The sequence below is a fragment of the Balearica regulorum genome, chromosome 2 (assembly GCF_011004875.1).
Source record: "Balearica regulorum gibbericeps isolate bBalReg1 chromosome 2, bBalReg1.pri, whole genome shotgun sequence".
Classification (NCBI taxonomy): Eukaryota; Metazoa; Chordata; class Aves; order Gruiformes; family Gruidae; genus Balearica; species Balearica regulorum.
In genome coordinates, this window is record NC_046185.1 from 160548920 (window position 1) to 160575319 (window position 26400).

The 26400-nt window shown below is 40.9% G+C and overlaps 1 protein-coding gene across 23 annotated transcripts in view; it reads left to right on the plus strand.

Annotated features, from left to right (window-relative positions):
* The window catches only part of KMT2C (lysine methyltransferase 2C), a 199020-nt gene that overhangs the window by 56798 nt on the left and 115822 nt on the right, over positions 1-26400 (plus strand). For all 23 annotated transcript variants that reach the window (XM_075746661.1, XM_075746669.1, XM_075746670.1 and 20 more), the window contains 4 exons: positions 5792-5930; positions 19971-20177; positions 22256-22395; positions 23956-24065. In XM_075746661.1, the coding sequence (XP_075602776.1) occupies positions 5792-5930; positions 19971-20177; positions 22256-22395; positions 23956-24065 (596 nt within the window). The remainder of the gene's footprint in view (positions 1-5791; positions 5931-19970; positions 20178-22255; positions 22396-23955; positions 24066-26400) is intronic.

The following is a 26400-nucleotide window of genomic DNA, read 5'->3' on the forward strand; positions in this document are numbered from 1 at the left end:
CTGGAGCATTTTGGTGTTGCTTGTACTTCTGTAGATCCCTACAAGGCCGTGTAAAACACCTCGTCCCGTTAGCCGTTTTCTGACGCAGTACTGTCCCTTTCTTCTGCAAAAATAACAATTGTATCTGCTGGTTAAAAGTTTGTTATTCCCTCTTGTGGAACATCCCCGTAAGAAACAGTTGAAGCCTCTGGAATGTCCCTGCTGTGTTTGGTGATACTGGTATTTTCCAGCCTGCAATACTTTGTGTTCTTACTGAAAGTTTTGGAAGCTAACGGCATTTGCTTTATTGCTTGCCAAATTAGAAGTAGGTCTGACAGTAGAGTCCCAAGTAGTCAACTCGCTGGTTAAAGAGTCAACTCCTTGCATTTAAACAGCAGTAGAATATTTATGTTTTGATTTTTTTTTTTCCTGTGTTGTTATCTCATAAGATTTTTACAGATAATTTTTTTGTGGCACAACTCTTACTGTATTATCAGTTTTTGACTTGGAAAATATTTTCTAACTTTAAAAAAACCCAAAACTTTTGGATGTGCTGGTGTCTTTGCCCAATTGCCATAGCAGAGACAACATATACATCTCCTTATAGGTTTATACATAGGTTTACCCAAGTGGCTTGCAGAACAGCCTCTTGTGATTGCTAAAAAACAGCAAAGGATTGTTAGTAACAAAAGAACATTTTAGATCTTTAGTCGTTGTTGCTTCATCACATTCCCAAAGAGATCTGTGATCATGTAATAAAATTCCAGCCGTCACCAGTCTCCGCCTTCCCACAAGCATGCATGTGATGGTCTGCAAGGGAACTCCTGCTACATACGGGCTTGCAAAACCCAGGGCTTCCACCCATGAGCCTACGTGTCCCGTGCTGTCTCTTACATGAGGAGATGTTTCTAAGACATCTGAAGGTAGAGAAGGAAAAGAGGAAATTGTCAACACAGTTGTTATTCTGAACGTTACAAATGTCTATATAAGACATGTAAGTAAGGAGACCAACTAGTATTAGGGAGGTGGGTAATCCATGTAATCGACTGAAAATGGTCTGTGCTGTTTGTTACTGTCTTTGAGTATTCGCTGCATTCTGCTCTAGAAAGAGGAATGAACGTAATTATTAAGAGAAGAAATTTTGGAATGCTTAAAATATGGAACCTTTGTAGAGATTTTTTTTTTCCCCATTTGAAAAATTTCAAATTACTTCTTAAATAGTATAAAGCCTAAGGCTTGTCTTTTCAAGCCCAGTGATGAAAGTGTTAATCAAAAGAGAAATTTAATACACATGCTGTAAACCTTACTGGTCCTAGTGACTTGCTAGGCACAGTCCTGGGCAACTGGCTTTGGGTGGCCCTGCTTGAACTGAAGGGTTGGAGAAGGTGACCTCTGGGGTGCCCTCCAGCCTCAAACATGCTGTCATTCTCTGAACGTTACCCAAGTTGTAAAGCGTATGGAATTCTCAACCCTTTCGGTGGCCCGTGTGGATAGGAACTTTACTGCTTGTACTTTCGGAGATTTTTTTTTTAACCCTAATAAGAAAAGAGGGCCTTTCTGTCCTCACCGGTCTGGTGGGGAAGAGTTATTGATGTAATTGTCTTCAAATACTAATTTTTTTTTTTTTAAATACTGTGTTTCCTAGATCATTAGATGATCTTTAAGGTCCCTTCCAACCCACACCATTATATGATTCTATGACTGATCCTAGTATTTTTCTAATGTTTTAGTAAATGATAGTGACATTAAAAAAGAACTTGGAGACATTTGGTAATTGTGCAATTAGTTTTTTTTAATTCTCAGTTGCCCCACCAACTCATTATACATGGGAAGACCTTCATTGTGACAGAAACAGTCATGAAAATAGGATGTAAAATAAAGCCGTACATATGAATCTGCAAACGAGCTTCACATTTATTAATCATTCATGGTTCCTTCATTCCCAGAAGCTTCAAAGCAGGATACCACAACCAAATCTGATGAATGTTCATTAAATACAGTGAGAAGCAGTTAATGTACTGTGCCAGATGCTTCTAAGAACATCTCTGAGGCAGCGATGAGGGTATCTGCTGTCCCTTTGACGTGCCAGTGCTGGACTCCCATCTCCTAGGAGTCTGACTCGTGAAATGCATTACTTCTGTTCTTCTTTATTCTTCTGTTGGAAAACTTTCACAAAGTTGGAAGTATGGCACGCAGAACTAACATAAACGCTATTTTCATTCTGTTTGGTGAGCACCGTGTTTTCAGTCTTCCAACGGCATATTGAGACACAGTTTGGTTTATTGCGGAGACAGCAGTTGAGATGTTGTTTGTCTCATTTAGTATAATTTGGGTCCCTTCTTTTCTAGGGAAGCAAACAGCAGGGGGAAAAGCACCATAAGGATGTAAGCTGATATAGTCATCGTGTGTAGTGAAACAATCTGTGTCTCCTCACACAGTCCAGAGTTCTTGAGAATGAGTTAGCGCCCGTGAACTTTGCCTTTCCAGTGTAATGGGTGCCCATTAATGTATAATGAGATGAAAGCTGGCAAAGAGTAAATGGCTTTTGCGTACTTGAAAGTTTTCTGCAGGCACACAATAAAGCAGTTCCTTTTGCAAAGTTTAACTAGGTTAAATAAAGTCGCCAAGATGGATCAGAGCAAGGCCGCAATTTCTGGTGGTTTTCCTAGAGCGCTTCATGTGTGGTTGTCCTGGGCTGTGTTGTGGGTTTTGTTTTTAGCGATTTGTCATCTGCCTGTCTTACAGGTGTTTGTGCTCTTCATTGAAGCTGTACTTAGAAATTTTGGCGTTACTTGCACAAAATGATCTTTCAGATCCAACGTAGTTTGGTAACTCCCTACAGACTGTTAGGAAGGGCTCTGCTGGACGCTGCCTGTTTCAGGAATCCTCGTCCAGGAATGATGGCAGGGATTGTTTGTTCAGACGTGCCAAATACTAAGGGTGTGGGGTTTGGTTTGGTTTTCTGTATGGAGCCGTTTGTTCTCACAAGGGATATATTCCTAACAGGATATTTATTTAGTGTCAAATGATTGTCCAGCATTTTGGTTTTTTTGAGGATAGGTTGGTGGACTGGGTTTAATGTGAGCTGTTTGAGTTTTGGACAGGTAGTCATTTTTGGATGTTTCAGGTGTCCAAAACCATTTCAGATATATGTTATGGAGTATCTTAACTGAAATAGGTGAAGCATTTCCAGTTTACACCTGTGGTGGGTTAACCCTGGCTGGATGGCAGATGCCCCCCAAACCTGCTCTATCACTGCCCTCCTCAGCTGGACAGGGGAGAGAAAATACAACGAAAGGCTCCTGGGTTGAGAGAAGGACAGGGAGAGATCACTCACCAGTTACCGTCATGGGCAAAACAGACTTGACTTAGAAAAAAATAATCTAATTTATTACCAAGCAAAACAGAGTAGAGCAATGAGAAATAAAACCAAATCTTAAAACACCTCCCCCTCCCCTCTTCCCAGACTCAACTTCACTCCCCATTTCTCTCCCTCCGCCCCCCCAGCGGCACAGGGGGACGGGGAATGGGGGTTGTGGTCAGTTCATCACACCTTGTCTCTGCTGCTCCTTCCTCCTCAGGGGGAGGACTCCTCACACTCTGCCCCTGCTCCAGCCTGGGGTCCCTCCCATGGGACATAGTCCTCCACCAACTTCTCCAACGTGGGTCCTTCCCACAGGCTGCAGTTCTTCATGAACTGCTCCAGCATGGGTCCCTTCCACGGGGTGCAGACCTTCAGGAACAGACTGCTCCAGCGTGGGTCCCCCAAGGGGTGACAAGTTCTGCCAGCAAACCTACTCCAGTTTGGGCTTCCCATGGGGTCACAGCCTCCTTTGGGCATCCACCTGCTCCAGTGTGGGGTCCTGCATGAGCTGCAGGTGGATATCTGTTCCACCGTCATCCTCCATGGGCTGCAGGGGGACAGCCTGCCTCACCACGTTCTTCAGCACAGGCTGCAGGGGAATTTCTGCTCCATGCCTGGAGCACCTCCTCCCCCTCCTTCTGCACTGACCTTGGTGTCTGCAGAGTTTCTCACATCTTCTCACTCCTCTCTCTGGCTGCAAAAACTACGGCTCCTTTTTTTTTTTTTTTTTTTCCTTTCTTAACTCTGTTATCCCGGAGGCGCTACAGCCGATGCTGATGGACTCGGCCTTGGCCATCTTGGACCCGGCTGGCCTTGGCTTTATCGGACATGGGGGAAGCTTCTAGCAGCTTCTCACAGAAGCCACCTCTGTAGCTCCCCCACTACTAAAACCTTGGCACGCAAACTCAAAACACCAGCCCAAATAAGTATCTGGCACACCCAGTCATGAACAGGAATTTCTTACTCTTTTTTTTTTTTTCTTTTCTTAATTTTGTGCTTCTCTTCAGTATGTTTTAGATGGCTTTATTGAGGGCTTTAAACATTATACATTGTCTTCCTAAATGAGTTCACTCTAGGTTAAAGAATAATTTTACTTCAATCTGTGTACATCAAACAAGAAAGATTTCCCCATCTCGATGTGCTCTAGCGGGCATATTATTTCAAGATTACAGACCAAGCTGTGCAGTTTTATGTTCTGAGGATTTCCCTCTCTTTTATTGTGCTGATAAATAAGATTAAAGCTTGTAGCAGGTTTTTGTGCACATCTACCCATGTCGCAGATTCTTCTACCCATCCATTTCTCTGCTTGAATCATTTATCCCTTGCAATATTTGATTACATTTTGACATCTTCTGCATTAATTTTTCGAAAAAGCGAATGTATCTTCTGCTTAAATCCTCCAGATAATCTGTTGCTTTGGCCTCATAGCTCGAACCCAGGTTCACTGGAAGTTTTAGGAGGTGTGTGACCCAGGCACGGTTCCTTGGTCTGGCTCTGCTGCGGGGACAGACGTCGCAGCCGTGGACACTGACTGGAGGAGGCAGTAGTGTCTTAAGCTGGATACACCAAAGAACGTCTGCCAGAGTCCTATGACTTTTCTGTTATTTGGGTCAAAATCAAAATACGGAGGAGTGTGGAAATACCAAATTTTGTTGCTCTGCAGCCTAGACCGTTGTTCCTGGCAAATCCCTGGCTCACTCCGTGCAAAGGGGAGAACCAAATGGGAATAGGATTTGAGTTGCACAGACAGTGGCAGTTTGGTGTTCCATGTTTGTGAGCAGAAACAAACTTCCTAGGCAAATAGTAGCATTGCCGGCTGTAGATGTATATATTTCTGTCTAACAAATAACTAAATTAAAAGGATGCTGCAAAAAATACTTATATTCTTGCAGTTCAGAATGACATTGAAGCTGGCATAAACCGTGTCCTTCCTTCCTTCACCTCCTCAATCCTGTGCCAGCATAGAATTAGTGTAATCAGGAATGAACTAGTGCAGGGAGCTGATCAGAGTTACAGCTAATCTGGGAGGAAAAAAGATTTATTATACCCCATATAAGCATGCTTACCCTGATGTTTGTTCAGGGATGACAGAGCAGGTGCACAGGAGGAGATGCGGGGAGAATGCGATTGTCTAAAACTGTGACCCCATATGAAAAGGTTGTCACTGAACAATGTTCCCCCTGCTCCAGTCCTCATCACTTATTGACCCTCTTTAGTTCACACTGGTGTGCTATGCTAGGGACATAACTTTATAAGCATTCAATTTCAGGTTTTACCTAGATGTGAAGGATAGTATTTTCCTACTCTTTTAATTTTGTTGTGCCTGAGAACATAGTTACGTGGGTTAATCTATCTATAAATAAAACGGATGTGTGCAGCACAAGGGAAAGCTTACAGATTTTTTTTTATAGTCTAAATAAATATTATTCTTGGTTTTTTTTAAAACAGAAGTCAAAGAGCAATCTGCAGAAGAGGATGCCCAAACGGAAGTGGACAGCACCAAGCAGCTAACACCAGTCCTTCAGCGCTCAGTATCCGAGGAGTCTGCAAGCTCCACTGCCTCTGTGGGTGTGGAAGCTAAAACCAGGTTAGTGAGCGAGGAGGCAGGTGTCGAGTCAGGGGCAGGGCTGGGAGGTGGGTAGTGGGGTGCAGAGTGATCGGGGCGCAGGCTTGGGACGTGCTGCTGGTGCTTTGAAGTGCTGGCAACAGCATCCTCTGCTTGAGACCGATGGCTTAACGGGCATATAGGGAGATGAAGGTGAAAAGCACATTCCTTGAGTGTCGTCATCAGACCACACTGGCAAACCCTTGAATTACAGCATATGAGCTGGTTAAACTAAAACAGACATAAATAATATGAGATAAAATGTGATTACTGAAACTTTCTTACTGAGAAAATGGTATATTGGCAAATCCATATAAAATTATTCCTGAAGTTTCAGCTTGTATGCCTGTATTTTCAGGAACAAAGTAAAACAAATCTCTTGTCATTTCTACTGCATTCTTCCTTATTTCAGAATTTATAATACAGAAAACAACATTTTTAGTTTTTTAAACTTATCAACATTAATACTTTCACTGCTTTTGGGGTAATTTATGATATTATTTGAAGGAAACCAAAACAGACTGTCTGTGATCACTGTGGAAACAGTATCACAGAATTCTAGCTGAGCTTCTCTGTTGAAGCCCTCAAAACAGCTTTTAACCCAGTAGTGGGTCTCTTCTGCTGCAGAGAGTGCTGTTACCAGTTACCAGACAGTTACAGATGTAATTATATTTGAGACAGATTTGAAGACAATAGTCATCATCATTTTACTTCCTCCTAATCCAACACAGAGCATATTTTCTATGCACAAAAAATTACTTCATCTCCTTGCTGCATATATGATTTTTGTGTTTTACATGCTCACAAACTTCTTAAGTTCCAACAGATACTTTCCTTTTTACAGAGATTTCTGTTAAATAGATCTTGTGTGTATACCTGAATGAAATACACAAAAATTCCTGTTCTAAATGGAATTTTCCAAAGCTGGTATTGAATTGCGGTAAATATGTAGAGCAGCTTGAACTGAACAGCTGTTTTGGTTCTTTATTTGACCCTGTTTTGGATCATTTGCAAAAGTTTTAGTGCTGTTTCATCTGCTCTCTGTTCTTCTCAAGGTTACTTTCTTGCTGTTATCATGAATAGTTGATTACAGTACTTTCTCTAGCCATAAACTTGTTTCTTAAAAACTGGACAACAGCCTTGTAAAAAAACCTTCTGAACCAGCCCTTATTTCCCTCAACTTACTCTTCTTTCCAACTGAAAGTGTTGACTTCTATTAGTCAAGATTAAAAGGCTGTTATGGGCCCATTGCTTTGGCTGGTCAAAGCGTTAAAAAGCTAAGAACTATTAATTTTTAATTAAAATAACAATGATCAGACCTTGTCTCTGACATTTTGGAAAGCAATGTGTTAAGGAGATGTGAAACAGTTAATTGGGAGTCATAGATTTCTCTGATCCCGGGTAATTTTGGTTCCAGACTTACGATGCAGAAGTCATCAGTGCCCTCATAATAATGGGGAAAGAAGGTAGATGTCGGGGGGGGGGGCGGTATTTTTGGTAGTGTGTCTTGAAACCTAGCAGAAGAAAGCCTCTTCTGATCTGTGACTTCTTGATCCATCGTCTGTGTTGTCATCTATGGTGTGCTGACACTGTCACCGAGCCGTGCAGGGGTAGGAGGACTGGGTTCTGGGTGTGTTAACTCCGTTCTCTTAGAAGAAAATACAACACGTGAAGTCACACACACTGATGATGTTTGGTTTTCTAACAGTGGGAGGAAGTGTGTCAAGATTTAGGATAAGGTGTGATTCCATAGACACTTTTAAACCTGTAACTTGGGGGAAGTAGTTTTGAAGCGAATATCGCAATTAATCTTACTCATCATCTTAATCTCTTTTTTTTGTAAGCTTTTCTGTTCTGTAACTAGTATGAGTAACTTAATCTAGTGGAAACGTTTATATATTTAGAAATAAATCTAGGTATGTGAGACATAGAATTATGGGAATATATTTTAACAGATAGTGCAGAAATTGCCTGGAACGCAGGAAAGAACCAAAGTCTCCACCAGAGGTAGATGCAGGTGCAGGTGAAGCTACTTTTGCATCACTTTTTTCAGAGTTGAGTATAAGACAATTCTGGGTTTCTGTCTTTGGTAGTGAAGATAAAGGAGTTAGAGAAGCACAGGACACAGGGCATGAAATGAAGTCTTGTACATGAAATAATTAAATAATTAGCTACTGAAAAATAGTGATTTTAACATAGTAGGATATATCAGAACTAGTATGGGGATTTCAGTAGCTGAGACCTCAGCCAAAGCTTGACTTGTGTGGTATTTTCATCTGGATCTCTCCTGAGACTGCAGCTAAATTAAGAACGTTCAAGCGAGAGAGATGATGGTCAATGTTGGAACCTTTCTGAGGTGGGATATGAGAGTCCAAGGGAACTGTTAACTGCACATGAGATTGGGGCGGGGAATTTAACAACAGATTTAGGATTACTGCTCAGAAAGCAATGTGCTAAAAAACCATTAAAATAAATAGTATCTGAGCTGTACTGGGGTTGGGAGGCTGAAAGGGATGAGGCGTGTGTGTGTGTGTGCTCAGAAGGAAGGACTGAATTACTGACCACATGTAGGGAGGGGCAAAAACGTCAAGTAAAGATAAACTGTCAGGCCTGGCAGCAGTAAAAGTAATGCTGCCAGCTCTTATATATCACAAGTGTCGTGGGTTTTAGAGCCTTTTCTTTTGGTTGTTCCCTTTTTCTTTTTATAAGCCTTGTGAGAAGCTTCTGTCAAGCCCAGGACTTACGGCTGAGTGGAATCCAGCTTCTCCGAAAGGAGTCTGCTCCCTTGGTTTGTGCTGCCTGCAGAGCGCAGGGGAAGTGCAGCCCGTGAGGCAGGCAAGCAGCCAGAAACCGCCGGCGACTTACAGCACAGCCCACTTCTACCTTCCTCCTCTGTTTCCCACATTGTCAACTCCAAGCATTAAAAGCTAACGAGAATGGCCTAGAAACACAATTTCATAGGAGAACAAAACACCTTTTGATTCATTTTACTTTCTGTCTACTTTCAGAGACTGTAAATTGCATTAATTGCACGTTTTCAGTCCTTTTGCAATAATCATGAGACAGAACATTCTTAAAATAAGTAGAAGCTGAGAGTTTCACACGGCTTTTTTGGTTTTGGTACTCAGGTCTGCTAAATATCTGCTCTTGTGAGACTGTTGCTAAAACTACAAAAAATCCCTGGCAACACACCTTCCTGCTTTCCTGCTTCACTTGTAATTGGGCAAAGCACGTAATTTTCATTCCAGACCAATTGCACTATTCCCCCTTGTTTTGTTGCTGCTGCTGCTAAAATCAGATTTGGAGTCTGGAGATGGAGGGCTGGGGTGCTTTATTCCATCTAAAAGAAGTGGTTAGTGAACATCTGTTAATTGTGTGAACAAAGAAAATGGTGAAAAAGTAGCAGTGAAGTTTGTCTTTGTTCCTTATTTTTTCTTTTTTTTTTTTTAATCTTCAAAGAAACTGTGTTACAAAACTTGCAACACTCAGAGCAGCACTCAGTGGAAAAAGAAATTGTGGAGTGGTAGAGAGATTAGATAATCTGGACAGAATAACACTGCAGTTATGGAAGGAGAAGCTGGATCTTTAGGCAGGGAGGGAGTTAGATAAAATATTTAATATTAAAATATGTTTAAAAATTGTTCAAGTTACAAAGTCAAGCACTTATTTTAGGAGATACAAGTATTAGGATTAATTTTGAAACTGATTATTTCTTTTCATGCACATGTATTATGATACAGCTTGTAGGTTTACATGAATGTTTTTCTACAAGAATTCTTTCTGCAGAGGATGGACCTTATGCACAAAACAGGGCATTTGAAATCATTGCGGAGTTTTGCCTTTACACTTTCAGATCTGGATCCATTTAAACATTTACAACATCTTCCTCTGAAGTCAGTGATTGACTTCTACATCTGCAAAGTGGAGATAGCATTCCTTCGTGTTACAAAAATAGATTATTTAATAATAATGAAGTAATAGTTCATCATTATATCAATGACCAGTCTAGTCCAGAGTGAAATTACTGATTTGGCTTGCGGAGCACAATTTGAATATTGTCAGTAGGTAAAGACTAAGTCCACACACTGAAAAATGAGAAAAAAGTTCAGTGTTTACTGGTTGTTCATGCTGTCTGTTCATGCATTGACTAGGGAAATGGTCTCAAGAGGAATTTTATGACAGATCGTTGTTGAAGGAGCTCTATCTCAGATTCATAGGGCAGGAAGGGACCTTTGGAGTCATCTAGGTCACCTCCTTTTCCAAGGCAGGTATCTACAGCTGTCATTCCTGACAGAAGTTTACATAAACTGCTCTTACATGTTCCAGTAATAAAAAATCCAGATCTTCCCTAAACAGTCCCTTCCAGTCTCTTCTTTGTTTTTACTGTTGGAAACACTTTCCTCACATCTAACCCACACTCTCCTCATTCTGGGTTTATCCCATTACTACTTGTACCATCTGCCAAGAATAACGAAGGATAGATTTGTGCAAAAGGCTCTCAGTTTATTTCCCCAGCATGCTTTACTTCGTAACAAAAATCCCAAATTTGTTCATATTTTCTTTGTAGATGATGTTTTCTTGAGCTCTGATTCTTCTCGCTGTTTTGCGTTCTCTCCAGATGGTCTGCATCTCTCCTGAAGCACAGAAGGCATATTGCACAAATAGGGCCAAAGAAAGGTTTCATAGGCAGCCTCAATCCTGCCTTTTTCTTAGGTGGAACAGTTGACATTGTGACCATAATGTGTTTAATGCTCTCATGTGGAACTTGCGCCTCGTGGGATTTGACACCCGTGATTGGGGACGTGATCCCCCATGATCAATGCCTTTAAGTTGCACGGACCTTTGCTCCTTGAATTAAACTGTTACATAAGTTGGTCCAACCACAGAAACCGTACTTAGAAATGTTTTCTGCCCTGTATGAGCAGGTACTCCTGGATTCCCACACTCAGCCTTTCACGGATGTTTTTAGGCATTTTTTCTGTCTTTCTCCCATCCTACTAAGGCTGCTGGTCTCCATCTGAGTCTGTCCTGCTGCTGATGGGCAGCAAGCCTAGAGCTGGCAGGTCAGGTCTGTTGACTAGACAGATTATCTTTCCTCTGAGAGATGGCAGTCAGACAGACAGAAGCATCTCATGAGCAGGATTTTGTGGCTGGCAGTCTGTCAGACCACGCTGAAGGACCGATGGCAGTACTTGTTACAGGGTCTCATGTAGACCTAGCTCAGAAGTGGATGTGGTGCTTGCTTTGCCAGAGGATTGCACAAATACATGTTAATCGCAAGTGATGTTGAGAGTCTGGGATCTTTAGTTCTGTTCCAGTGTTGAGTAAATACAGCGTCTTCTCTCATTTCCTCCAAATGTCAACTTTTTGGGGTTTTTTTGGTTTTGCCTTGGGTTTTTTTTTTGCCTTCAGCTGTCTTTGCCAGACTCTTGTCTTTTTTTCATGTTATTGACTCCTCATCATATTCCCATTCTCTTTACTTTTCTAATGCTAGTCTCTGCTCATCAGTTCTAATCAATGTTCCAGTCTCCACTCAGTTGTGGTTTCTTCTTTTTTTTTTTGCTCTTCGTCTGATCTGCATTTTCCTTCCCTCCATCTCCAGTGGCTCCGAGACAGATGTGTGATATTTCTTCTCACCCCTTTCTCCATTTTCTTGTTCATTTTCCTTGTCGGCTGAGGCTGTGTTCTCTTCCTGCTTCCTTTGGCTTTCTGTGTGGGCTGTGTTATGCCCGACAGTCAGTTGTCCCGTTTCCCCATCACCTTCCATTTCCCTCGCGCAGCAAACCCTCTGTCATGCCCTGCCCATTCATCGTTCCTTCCTTCGCTTCCATTTCACAGCTGATTGAGAGTACAGGCAATTTAATGTTAATGTGGTTTGTGTGTAACTTCAAAAATGAATATAGTAAAACATAGAAGGTTTTGTAGAGGAGCAGAAAGGTTGATCAAAGACATAGAGTAGCTTTCCCTGTTAGGTAAGCTGGGACCTTCAGTCTCTGAAAGAGGTTGGAGGAGGAAGATAAGATGCTTACAAAATCATAGGTGTCATGGGGAGGGTGGCTATATCTTCACTGTTCAGTTTCTTTAAATACAAGCAGGGTCGTCCAGTGAAACTTTTAAGGGTTAGATGCAAAATAAAAGGAGGTGATTCTTTGCACAACAGATAGTTGTCTAGAACGATACGGAAATCCTTGCCAAAGGATGTTGTGGATTGCTGAAAATAACATGTGAGTTCACGACGAGACTGGGCAAGTTCCTGAAAGAGAAACTGAGAATGACTGAATATACAGGAATCACAGCTGATTCAGGGAGGCCCTGGACTGAAAATACTGGGAGGCATGGATAGTATCGTATCACCTGCTCTTTAATATACCCTGTGCATCTGCTTATCATGTTTCTAACATTGACCATATGGGGCTGGATGAACCTTCAATCTGACCCAGCACAGTTTTGACTGAAGACCCCCACCCTGTTGTATTTCATCTCTTCTGTAAATGTTTTTCCAAAGAAAAAATACAAAGTTGGAATTATGCAGAACAGCGTGTTTTTCCATTCCCTAATGTGACTGAAGGAGAAAGTTTCATCTGAATTGAAAAACTGCTGTTTAAAGCCAACTTGATATGTGTTAAATTTCAGTAATTTTCAGGTAGTAAGACCCTACTTAGTGTTCATATGACATTGCATCCTAAGAGGTGCTGCCACCTCTGCAAGGTTTATGCAGTTTTGGTGTGATCTATCTTGATTTGCCAAGAGAGGGAATTTGGCTTGGACAGACAGTACTTTCTGGACACAAAGGCACACTGAAGATACAGGCCACTGTATCTTTATTTGGATTTTATCACTCGCAGGTTAAATCACCTCTCAAAACTGTGTGAAGTATCAGCCTTCAGGTAGGCTCACAGTTAGTTGTATTCTCTGTGGAGTTTTTGTTTGAGAGTACGAGTCAGTTCATGATTTCTGGATGGAGTAGACCTCTAAATTCACTTTATTCAACACTGACATTTTGGTAACCCCTCTTGCATTTAGGGTTTGTGACATCCTAATTGAGCTTTTAACGTTTGTTTAGATTAAATCTGACGTGTACTGATGGTGAAAAGAGCATATTTTCATATTTTTTTAGCTTTTAAAATGTCAGTAAATTGTGTTGTTTTGGTGGTGGCAGTTGGAGGGTAATGTTTTCTTTCTTTCAAGTGAGGAAAGTATCTTTAAGTTGATTTTATGGTGTAGAACTCCAACTGTGCTGGTTTGCAAAAAATTGGAAAGCAATTATTGTCTAATGCAGTTTAATTGCTTTGTACAAATGTAAAGTTTTAAAATTCTTCACCTGAGGTTCATATGAACTCCCTCCTGCCCTCCTTTTCTTAAAGGAATTGTGCTGCACAACTTAAATACTCGCTTCAAAACTAGCTCTATGTAGTAGTGTCAAACCACTTCAACATTTCCGGTTGTTCTCTGATTCTGTCTCCTACTGGAAGGAGATCACTTTGTGTGTCAAATGCTTAAATATAGCTTGCAGCTGAGAACTTTTGCATCTTTCTCTTTGAGGTAGCTCCATGTTGCACTTTTCATCCCTCTCTGTCCTGAGTATCATTCATGCAGAAGGGTGATATTTATTGGGTTGTCAACGGTGTATCAATGTCAAATTGTTATGCATTGCCTGATGAGTTTTTCTTGGTAGTTTCCTTTCAAGCTTCTTCATTAGTGAGGTCCAGATATTTACAGGATACTTAGATGAAGCTGAAAAGCTTAATCTAAACCCCTGAGTTTTAGAATAACTTCACGTCTGTGAATATCTCACATATATTACAACTCACACTGATGCAGAACTCCGCCGTTGTTTTAAACCAGAAATCTTTTTTTTTTTCCACTTAAAATACAGTTTATGGGTCTTGATTTCAATTTACATGAATGATACAATGGTGCATCTTCACTAAGGAGAATAACAATTTACTCTTTAAATAACACAACATAAAACAAGAGTGACGCCAAAGTAGTTTGTGCATTAGCACAACTTGGCACAGGTAAACAAATAGTAGGTCCCCTGTAGCATTTAATTTAGTCCTTTAACATATGTTAAAACTACTAACAGAGTTAGGCGGGAAAAGAATTCTCAAGGCCAATTCTCATCAGTCTGCATCAGTAATCAGTACAAATGATGCTCTGAAGTTCTGTTTTGTTCCCAAATATTCCATTTCATTGTACTGAGCTTAATTTTAATTGTGAAAAATAGATGTTAAAACCATTTTACATTTCTCTAACAACTTTGCTGATATTACCCAAGATTTCATGCTTCTCAGTTTCACCTTTCAAAAATGCTAAAGTGGATGTGAAAAAGATAGCCTGAAGGCATTTCCAGACACTGAGGAAAATTACTGCATAATTTCTTTAAAAACAAACTCATAGCAAAAATCAAATTATACCCTCTTCACCCTCTTTTTCAACCCAAAGCATGAATGAAATAGATCTTTATTTTTACGCTTTCCAATTTTTTATTTTTTATTTTAACTTTGATGGAATCATGATTATGGCACATGGCAGTAGTGATCGGCTGTAACTTAGTATTTAATGTTAAGGTGATGGTTATAGCTGGTGATTTAACCAGAATTGCCATGCCTTGGGTTTTCTCAGATACAAGCCATTGCCTTTTCCTGTTTAAACAGCAGCAATGACCTCTGCTTTAAATGCAATTGATTGAAAAGGTGAATGCACAGTAAAACTTCTTTGATAATTTGTGTCCCACAGTAGGCTGGGAGGGATTTGAGAAGAGGTAAGAGGAGAGCATCTCTTGAGCTGAATCCACAAGGTTTTGTTTCTCCTGCTTTTGTCAGCTTCCATTCATCTCTGTGGGATGCTTGGATTCCCCCATGCAGGTTCTCCTGAAAGAAGGGGACCATAAACACCTCTCTGCAGAACAGGAGGCTGCAGGATTTTCTTTAGTCTGCTTCCTTTACCATTTAGTACTAAAAGGCTTGTATAACTTCAAGCATCGTACTGATAGACGTTCTCAACATAGGCCACTTGCTGTCTTCCTTGGCATTTCGCTGTACAAGGATCCTGGAAACATGGAAGGAACTTAGTCCTATGAAAATGAGGAAGGGAAATTTATTCCCCCAGCTGTATACATAGAGTTGCAGGTGGATGGCAGTGCCCCATACTGTTGCAGACTGTCGTGCCTTCTGCCCAGGTATGAAAAATAGGCAGGGGAGTGAGAGGTCACATAGAATCACAGAATGATTTGGGTTGGAAGGGACCTCAAAGACCATCTAGGTCCACTCCTCTGCCGTGGGCAGGGACACCCTCCACCAGACCAGGTTGCCCAAAGCCCCATTCAGCCTGGCCTTGAACACTTCCAGGGATGGGGCATCCACAGCTTCTCTGGGCAACCTGTGCCAGTGCCTCACCACCCTCACAGTGCAGAATTTTTTCCTAATATCTAATCTAAATCTCACCTCTTTTAGTTTAAAGCTGTTATGCCTTGTCCTATCGCTCCCTCCCCATGCAAACAGTCCCTCTCCAGCTTTCCCGTAGGCCCCTTCAGGTACTGGAAGGTTCCATAAGGTCTCTCCAGAGCTTTCCCGGAGCCCTCTCTTCTCCAGGCTGAACAATCCCAACTCTCTCAGCCTGTCTTCATAGCAGAGGTGCTCTAGTCCTTGGATCATCTTCGTGGCCTCCTCTGGACTCGCTCCAACAGCTCCATGTCCATCTTGTACTGGGGCCCCCAGAGCTGGATGCAGTGCTGTAGGTGGGGTTTCACAAGAGTGGAGCAGAGGGGCAGAATCACCTCCCTCTGATACTGTTGAGGGTCGCACTAACTCACATGGACCACTCCAAAGATTTCCAACAGCTGCACAGTACAGTATTCATGCAGAGACAAGCGTAGATCTGTGAGATACGGGATACCACATAAACAAAACATGTTTACACGAGTTAGTCTGCACATCTGCTTATTGTCAAGGAGCTTTGGCTGACACAGGATACCCCAGTGCCATTTCCCAACTCAGAAGGATCCAGGAGGGGCTTCTGCTTACTCTTGGGAGTATAACTACAGTGGCACTTGGTGTACTTGAAGTGTTGGTATTCCTGGTGGTCAGCCTTAATTCTGTTAAAGTTTTGAGGACTGTCAATTTTACCTTAATTCTCTGACAGAATATTTGCAAGCAAACCAGATGATGTTTCTTCTTCTCTGGTTGTAATTTAATATTGTGCAACTGGTTGCCCAATACTGCATGTGTTGAAATGAACTCCTTTCAATGGGAAAGTCTGTGTTTTAGGATGAGTCCTAGTGACTGTATGTCATTGGTCAAGTAGAGGAAATAGTGACTGTTCAGTTCTGCAGGATTAAAGGGCTGGAGGGCATTTTGTTTTCCTTTGTCGGGATGTGGACTGTGCAGGATTGTAGCATCTTAGATTCTTGTCAGGGGGTTGAGTAAATTCTTTGTGAGGATGAGGCACCGATCGGACAACTCGATGAAATAAGAACTTGTAGAAGAAAATGGCTGTGGCGAAGTGCTGAGATGGACATGTTTCTCATTAGAAAAGGCATCTTTCTAACAAGATCTCCTCTCATGGCTTGGGAGGAACATCCATTAGCTTCAGACATTAGCTCTATTGCCTCTTACTGCATTCCCCTAAACCTAGCAGTATGTCTGGTTTGTCCTGAACATTTTTAAATTTTTTTTTGCATTGTGTATTAATTTAGGAATTAAGTCGAAGTTACACATAACAGTGAATTTATATTTTGGGTTGGAGCATCATAGATCTATCTTAAATGGAGTATTAGTGAGCTTTCTCTTTTTTTCCTTAGTAGCCTATAAAAAGTATGTGACACGTCGTCTCTTGCTTGTTATCCCATTTTGAATTAGCCTGTTCTGAAAATATGCTAATTATGATAACAGATCTAGGGTTTGATCTTAAGAGTTGCCAGTATCTTAATTCCGTTATCTTCAATATGAGAGCTCTTCTTGCATCACAGATTTGGATCCTCTAATTGCATATTGACATATGGAAAGTAGATTTGTAAGTACTTTCTGCAGTCCTCAAATGATAGAAATGAAAAGCTCTACCTTCTGCCCATACAGACATAACTTAAAATATTTACTGAGCACTTAAACCTAAAAGGCTAACGTGATGGAACTGGCCACTTTGTACTGCATGACAAATCAGCAACGTGACATGTTGGGAAGCAGAGGACCGTGGCTTTCCTGCGGAGGGTGTCTCTAGCATCCAGATGCTCAGCAGGGAGCAGGTTGTTTCTAGGTAGTTGCGTGCCTGATACATTTGAAGCCCCCCTGCTTATCCTGCCTGGAAAGTGTGAAACCTTTTTTTTCCTTCCCCTTTTATAATCCCTCCCCTCCATCTCCACCCCGCAGTCTCTTGGCAGTGGTCTGGGAACGTTCTGCTGCTCCTGTCTCTTACTTCTGCATCTGTGTGTTCTCAGCAAAGGGTTCCCCCAGCCCCCTCCCCGCGGCGAGTGCTCCAGCGCTTGCTTCAGCTGCGCTCCCCGGCTTCGCTGGAGCAGGAGCACAAACCATATGATTCTTGACAGCTTCACAGCTGTCCGCACCACGCTGCAGAGTAGCTGTGAAACTCGCTGCTCCTGTTGTTTCACTTCACTCTGCCTGCAGAAAGCTACTGCTGGAAGTTGTGATACAGGACCTGCCATAATCTGCTTTACTCCTGTATTCCTCTTTCAAATAATACCACTTTAAAAGTGACTTGAATTTTTTGTAATTACTGTTTCGTATTTCTCTTTTATAAACCTTCACATTATTGCATATTTGATATGATTTCACTTTAAGGAGCTTTGTTTATTTAGTTATAATTATCCTTGAGTCTTTTAATGAGCAGTGATAGTCTGTCCTAACAGGATGTATGAATAATTATTTATTCCACTGTGGATAATCTTGTGTTTGTAACTACTGTAATTTATATACCACGGTGCTGCCTGTTTAAATCTCTTAAGTCTCCTCACAAGTCTCTCTAGTCTCAGCTAGCATAAATGGCTTTGCTTTCCCTTCTTACCGACTCTGGCTGCGAGGCCAGGTCAGGTTTCACTGGTAGTCTAGTGGTTATATTCAGTGACATACAAACAATAATTTATTTGTTGCTCTATCACATTGAAAACTAGCTTTATAATAAACATATGTACTGTTTAGCTGTAACTATTCATTTTTCCTCCTTCTTACACTACGTTTATCCATATTTTCTTTGCATCTTTCTATGTTCGGGTACCTTTTTCTAAAGATTTGTGGAACGTGTCAGACATTTACCATCGGCTCCGGGGGTTGTGCTGGCTCACGCTGGTCCTGTGTTCAGGCAGGATCAGTGAAGGATGTGCGACCGAGGCCAGGAATGTGAGGATGAATGTTTCCTAACAGTTCTGTGGTAGAGTCTTCATTCGAGTACCATGAATGGGACCTATTTACCTGCCCACCAACCTGCATGTCCCCAAAGGTCTGGCTGCCTCCAGGAAAGTGCCATCCTACCTATAGAGCATATGTAAAAGCATTTGGCTTCATTCTGGGCTTTGCGTTGGTCTCGTGACATTTCCTTAGCATCTGACTGTCTGGTGTTACCAGTAGTGTAATAGCAAAGCAACTCAAAGGTGTTTTATGTACCCACTGGTATTTTTTTTCTTCCTTTTTTTTTTTTTTCTTTTCCTCTAGTGTTGCTGTATGGTGAGGGCAAAAAGACCCATCTCAGAGTATGTTAAACCAAATGTAAGAACCTCTGTTGGATTCTCAGGGTCTTCTGTTCTATCTGGAACTTTCCTTTTCTACTTTCACCTTTTTCTGTTGCTGCTCTGGCCTCACCTGGCTGAAACACACAGACACTCTGCATTTCCCCCCCCCCCCCCCCCCAGAATTTAGTGAATATTATACAGGAGTTTAGTCTTAAAGTTTGTTTTTTTTTTCTTCTTCCCACCTTACCTTCCACCCACCCATCCAACACAAAGTGCCCCAAACCCAAAAGTGCCACCTTGCAGATACGCTGAAATCTATTTAAATGGGATCCAGGCTAAACCAAGCCTCTATCCAAGTGCCTGATTCCCTGAGGCATCTTTTTGGGGTCTTAGGGGCATAACTATGAAGAAAACAGAATTGCTCATTTAAGCATAAAAAAACCCATGTGTGAAATGGCCTTCCTTTAATGCAAACTGCATTAGTTGCAGAAGTTCACATTTTAAGTTTGTGAATATGTTTATTATAGAAATATTTTTCAGTAGCTTCCATATGATGTGACACAAGGAGCGCTGTCAGAGCTGTCATTTCAATGCTGTTGCTATGTTATGCATGTTAAAACATAATTGCAAATGGCACGGGGATATTGTAGCGGTCACAGTTCTGTAAATACAAATTTCATCTAGTAAAACTTTTAGGTCTTGTTTTGGTTTTAAATATTAAAGTAAATGAGGATATTTGGATTTGTATATGTCTCATGCCGTGGTATGCATGACTGTAGCCGTTGCTGTGATTTTCTTACTATTCCTTTTTTTTCCCCAATATTTCATTAAACCTTTTGGTGTATAGTATTTGCACATTGTGTTACACATAAGGTGTGTGTGCTTACAGAAAGGTAAATGTGTGGTAATGATCCCTGTTCAAAAAGGCAGAGCTTTGCCTTTTCTGCGATGGCAATCCTGAGTTCTTTTAATGGGTGTGAGGTGTTAATTCAGTTCTTCCATTGTTTTTTATTGTCTGTGTTCCAATACCTGTTAGCAAGTGTGTGTCTAGAGATTTAGAAGCTTTGAACAAAAAGGTTATGTTAATAATTTGAAAATCGGTGGCTTTTATATGTGGGCTTTTTTTTTGTTAATCATGCACTTTTGTGAACAAAAACCTTCTTTTAACATAACTTTAAATTAACTGGAAATAGTGTTTCTGAATGTGGAGTTCTGATACCTGAGAGCACTGGGAGCTTTTATTGTTTTGTTATAAAGGGTTAAATTGGCATGAAAGTTGCTCTTTGATGGGGTATCCTTTGTTGTTTGCCCCCCCTAAAAAGTAATTATCTTCCCTTTCACAGCGAACAACTCTGCGCCTTTTGTTACTGTGGAGAACGGAGCTCATTAGGACAAGGAGACTTAAAACAATTCAGTCCAACTCCTGGGTATGTTATCCCATGGAAAAACCAGCCTTTAAATAAGAGCGAAGCCAGCGACAGCACCGATGGAGCTTGCGAGAGAACTCCAAGGCAAAACTCAGTGCCGCGCAAACAGAGAGGACAGAAGAAGTAAGTCCGTTCTACAATAAATATAGGCGTATTTTTGTTTTGCATGAAGTTCAGGAAGCATCTTTACAGATACTGTACTGCAATAGGCAACTAACTTGCATTTGTGAAAATGCGGTTCATTAATATTAGCCATTTTTTTGGGGGGGAGACCCCAACAACGCAAACAGTGTAGGAATAGCTGTCTCTTCTCCTTTTTAAAGGTTGGTTGGTTTCTCCCCTCCAGTGAGAACCTTGACTCTGGAAGAACTCAGAAAAGAAACATAGTTACTGTAAAGCACAGGTCTGCTTGTGTTGTGGCAGTAAGAGTTCTCACAGGAGTGGAAGATAACGGACTTGTGAGGCTTTGTGAGTTCTCTGGACTGGAGGGGCTAGAAGCCCATCTTGAAGCTTTTTCCCCTTGCCCTCCAAAGCTGGGTCTTGCAGCGCGCCAGTGTTGTTGCAGGCAGACAGCACACACGTTTCTTGCCCTTCAGAAGGAGGGCCGTTGCCAGGTTTCCCCACAGGGTGGGTTTAGCATCGAAGGATTCCGTCACCCTGGGTGTATGACCCGGTTTTATTCAGCGGCTGCCGGTGAATATGCCGATGCCTCAGCGCCGGCTGAGGGGTTTGCAGCCTCCGGAGTGGGGGGGGGAAGCGGGGCGGCGGGCAGCAGCCAGGCCCGGGGGCAGCGGGCGGGGGCGGCGGGCAGCAGCCAGGCCCGGGGCCGGCCGCGCCGCGCTGGAGGCCGGGGATTGGCTGCGGGCGCGGGGCCGCCGCCCGCCCGCGGGGCCCGGCCGAGGAAGTGGAACAATAACGGAGGCGGAGCCGCCCGAGGGGCCGCGGCCTCCCGAGGGGCTGAGGCGTCGCGGGCTGGGCCGCTGTTCCTCAAATCTGACCAAAATACGCCCCCAAAATGTTATTTTTTTCATGTATTTCTAAATGTAATTGCTGAAGCAAAGCATGCATGGTTTTCAGGAAGGCAAGTTATTGCGGGTTAAAATTCCAGTGCTTACTGTATCTCTTGGCTTATTGGAGATAGAAAAAGAGAGGTGGTTTTGTGCTGTCTCTACTCTAGAAACTCAGAAGTAACAGCAAATGCACACATTTGAGTTATTAATGGGGGAGAATAATGAAGTTCAAAGAATCTTAATAGAAAAGGCAGCACCGCCTTTCCTACTAACTGAGATCAGGTCTCTTGTCAGTGAGCCTAATGCATGTCCTTAGATGTCCAAGGTAGTTTTTTGCCTGCAGGAAATAAAGGAGGAGGAATCATCACTTCTTTTTCTTGAATGGAGTAATCTGAGGTTTATTAATTGTTTTCTGTTGAGATTAGAAAATTAGAATTTGGGGAACAAATTAATAAGGTTATAAACTAGATCCTCCCATGTCAGCACAATATAGTAGTCTTGATATCACTGCATTTTTCAATCCCCCCCCCTCCTTTTTTTTCCCCCCAACATCTTGATGGAATTGGATAAGGATATTTATTTCCAAGCAGCTTTTTCACTCCTGGTCTTTTTTCCACCTTCCCCTTGTAGCTGCTGTGTTTTATCCAGGCACCCTACCACTGGCTGTGGCAGCCTCCTTTGAGGATACAGTCAGTGCTGTACCCTGGACCAGCTGTTAAGACTGCAGGGAGAGGCCTACATGAGAGCTGCAGTGGGTGCTTGCCACTTACACTGCTGTTTTTTCTTCCTTCTACATCTCTTCTTCCCCAGAGTAACAGAGACTGCTTGCTGTTACCTAATTCTCCATTCCTAGGGTTGGGCAAGTTTTAATATCAAACAGAAGCAGGCTTTAAAAAAAGAAGCGTGTGTGTCCTGAAGAATTAGAAGAGAGCAGGCTGTGAAAAGGGGCATTTTACCAAGCACTTTTTTTTGGTCTATTGAATAGCAGCTTTAACAGAAAAGTTTGTTATTGGGAAAAATGTTGGTCTAAAGTATGAGGAGGAAGTATTTTTGTTCAGTTGATACATATTTTACCATGTTTGGAAAAAATTATAATCACTTTCCTTGAGTTTTGGGTCATTTACAAGTATCTAGCTAATTGATCAAAGAATGTGGTCACTTCGAAGTTTGTTTTTCTGCTCCTCAATACAGATCTCGATCGAGTATAGCATCATGTACAAGTGTAAGCACCCAAACTGCTTCTGACGATCAGGTTGTCAAATTCTGGGATGAACTCAGTTTAGTTGGCTTACCAGATGACATTGATGTTCAAGCCTTATTTGAGCCAACAGGTAAGAGATGTTGCTATCCTCCTTTCTTCCTTGTCCAGTAGCAGTACAGTAGCTACATTGACAGTGGGTGAAGTTTTTCAGCTGTTGCTTTTCTGTGCTCTGGTGTTTGTCAAGTCTTTGATGATTCTTTCGTAGCTTTTGCCAGTGTGGTTTTGTGTAGTCTCCTCTTCAAGTACTGGACAGAATTGTTGTCAGTTTTGTATGGGGAAATACTTGTAATCTACTGCTGAACTGGAGTTCAGGTAGTAATATCTTCATTATCATGATTCTGTTTTGGGGACAAAATGAAAAAGAGGTGAGACACAGCTTAAGATAGTTGTTGAAGTCCTAATCCTGTAGTCTTACCTACTCTGCTGCTAATGTGGGGTTATCGGAAGTAATGGAAGGAAAGATGTAAAAGAGCAGTATTGATAGAACAGTGGAGGCATAATACACTTGCAGGTTTCTGGTATCTGCAGGTTTTCCATCAGAAAACTGTCTGGTTTGTCATCTACTCTTTCATTTTAATGGAACTTTTTTTTTTTTTTACTCAGTTATGAATTACTTTTTCAGAAAGTATCTATGTCCAAATGCCTTGATGCCAGTAGCCACGTATTTTGCCTCAAAAATGGAAATGTGTTTGTGCAGTAATATAAATGTTATTCTTTCATGAGTGTGGAAACTCAAACTACAGTGTGTGTGGATGGACGGGGGGCTTTATCCATCTAATTTTTTTCTCAATTGTTGTTGTTATTTGTAGATGACTCTTCCCAGGCCCTTACAGAGATTTTTGGGGAGTTTTTTGGTTGCTGAATGATTAAGTTGACTAATTTCAACAGCTAATGTAAAGTGTCATTTTGAATTTAGTATAAAGTTGTCACAGAATTCTTTTGGAAGTATGCATCATTTACTTTGGTTTTGCCAGAATTAAATTACAAACTTCTTTTAAGATACACCTGTTGAATTCTGCAAATTCTGAATTGTTTAGTTATGTAGACAAACATTTCAAATTATATCTCTATAATGTGTTTGTTGTATTGACACAGTTTTCTTAGTCATGTATATAGTGTTTCTGTTCATGCTGTATTTTTGGCTTTTAAAGGTTTTCTGTAGAATTCTAAAGCATCATGTGAGTGTGTTCTACATTAGCATACAGATCTGTATCCGGTCCTTGGGAATCATATGTCAAGAGCACGTACATAGACGAATGTTACCTACAGTGAAATAGAAGATTAAATGTGATTCTGTGTGTGTGTCGCACACAAACGTTGCATATACACCTTACTGTTATGATTATATGATCAGGCATCAGAAAATTAGAAACAGATGTACAGAATGTGCTGAAATGAAGAGGAAGATGTGTATCAAAAAAATTGCAGTATATTTAGTGTCTGATAGTACCTGGAATATATTTAGTGCATGATAATAAGGGCATTAAATGTTGCAACAAGAAAAACAGGAGGAAGAGACAGTGTTCATTTTATCTGGCAAGTATTTACTACTAGAACTAAGTTCCATACTTAGAGGAAGTGCTTGACAGAGTCGTACAACCAAAGCTCTTTTTCTTTCATAATGCATTAGGTCATTGCTGGGCTCATCACCGCTGTGCGGAGTGGTCATTGGGAGTCTGCCAGACTGAAGAGCAGCTATCGGTGAACGTGGACAAAGCTGTTGTCTCAGGGAGCACAGAAGTGAGTAAAAAGACTTGAGTGCTCAATCCAGTAAGAAAATAGGGATTGGGGGTTGGAAAAAAACCACTGTAGACTAACGCAATACAAGGTATGACCAAACTTATCCACATAGGGATCTCTGAGCTCACATTTATAATAAGGTTTCTTTGGACAGGTCTTCATGGTAAACTCTAGTCTTGCAATTATTGAAAAGACTTACGGAGTTGCATGGAATATATCATTAATTAGTTCTGAGGTAACCAGAACGTAGAAAGTACCTGGCTGATGAAAACAAAATACAGACAAAAGAAAAGTTGAGTTCAAATTAGCAAATACCCCACTAGGTAAAGGAAATGCTTATTTTGCCAGTTTATATTCTGAAATTGTAGGACTCGAATATAGTAAAAAAAATTCTCAATTACTTTCATACCAATTTCGAAAAGCAAATTGATAGAGGAAAACAACTGTTTACCACAAAACCTATGTTGTTAACTTTAAATGTTGATAGAAATATATATATAAATATTTAGTCTTTTAATTTGAAATGGCAATGTATTTGGAAAAGTAGGTACTTTTGAAAAGGACGGGCTCCTTCTGGTATCATATTCTGATACCATTTTGAAATCATGAAGATACTGATTTCACATTGTTTTTACCATGTGTGGCTATATTTTTTAGTTGTATTTAGCCATGTCTGGTAGATTATTTTAATAATTATTTTTTTCTATTTTGATCAGCCATGGTATCAACAAATATGTGTAGTTTTTGTTGGTTTTCCCGTGATCATGCTTAGGCTTATTTTTACTTGATTCTTGAAGTTTTTCATGCATTATATTTAAAATAAAAAAAAAAATGATGCAGAAGATACCAGTAAATGTTCTCCATTGTGTAGACTAAAAAGCTGCTTTAAATCAGTCTTTCAATGCAAGCCATATAATGCAGCTTTCCTTGCGCCTTCTGCTTTTACATATACTCATATTGAATAAATGCTTTGCTTTGAATAATTTAATTGATTTCTGCTTTCAAAATAAAAGGCTATTCAGAATGAAAGAACCTGACTATTAAGTTCTAAATGAGGTTGAAGATGTTAAAGCATTTGTGTGTGTGCATGTATAAAAAAATATGAAAAGAATTGAAGGAACATCCAAAATTGGTTACTTTTTTAAAAAAAAAATTAAATCTGCCTGCTGATTCTGCCTGAATCTTTTTGTCTCTTTGTTTTTGGCTGATGATGGTGGCTTGTAGTCATTTTGTGATCAGCTCATTCCCGTCTGTGGTCATTTTCATTATGATATTTTGGTTTCTAACAGAAATCCTTGCTGTAGTGTTCAAGCTCTTATTTTGCTCTGTTGAATTTCATATTGTTTCCATTATGTCAGTCTGGTTTTTTCTGCACAGTACCTTGCTCCTCCCCTGTGCCTCAGGGTGATGATGTCTCACCTCCTTAGTACATTTTAAGTTTTGTGTAGATGTTTATAATGCAAATACTTAAATAAGAATTCTTGAAGAATCCCATATCTCGCTGGCGTGATAGTTTCCGCTTCAGCCCTGTCTTTTCATGTGCTGCTCTGGAGCTTCTCTACTGATCTTTTCAAATTCTGCAAATAATTTTTTGGTACCCCCGTTGCACATTTCAGTGCAGTGCGGAGAAATGAGAGAAATTTGAACTGAGTGCCATTCTGCATATTTTCTATTCAATCTTTGCTGAAACCTTCTTGTGACATCCCCAGAGAGAGCAGAGTAAAAGCATAACTGTGATTGATTCTAGAGGAACAGCCAGATGAAATGGGACATCTTTATCCCACGATCACACCAGGAAATGTTGTGCTTTGATTTTTCTTTTATTTTTTCAAGAAATAAGGAGCAAACTCTTCTGTAGTTCTCTATTCCTGACCGTGGAGCAGCAGTGTGAGGGCTGCTCGAAGAGTTTGTGTATAACTGGTTGGGAGCCCAAGTAATCCTGTGTTTGCTTGTGTTCAGGCTGTAGTGCTTGGTAACTACTTTTCCACTGCTTTTTAACTGGTCACTAAGCTAAAAAAGGCACAAAAAAGTGTAAGGTGCTGGTTATCGTATGTGATAGTGGAAAAGCTTAAGGGAAGAAGTTTTCTTTGCACAAGTTGTTTTAAAAAGTTTTGAATTAAAGGTACAGCAAATAATTTAATGTATGTTTTTGCATTTACAGCTGCTTGTGCTTTGCTTTTCCTAAAATTTTGAGCTGCTTTCTGATGTGATGTTACTGTGTTTTAGAAGTAAAGTTTCTGTTTAAATGTTCTGAACGCTGTTGGCAATGCAGATGCAAGTATGTGCTCAGGGCATACAGAAAAACAGTTTAAATAAAAACAAGCTGTATGCTATT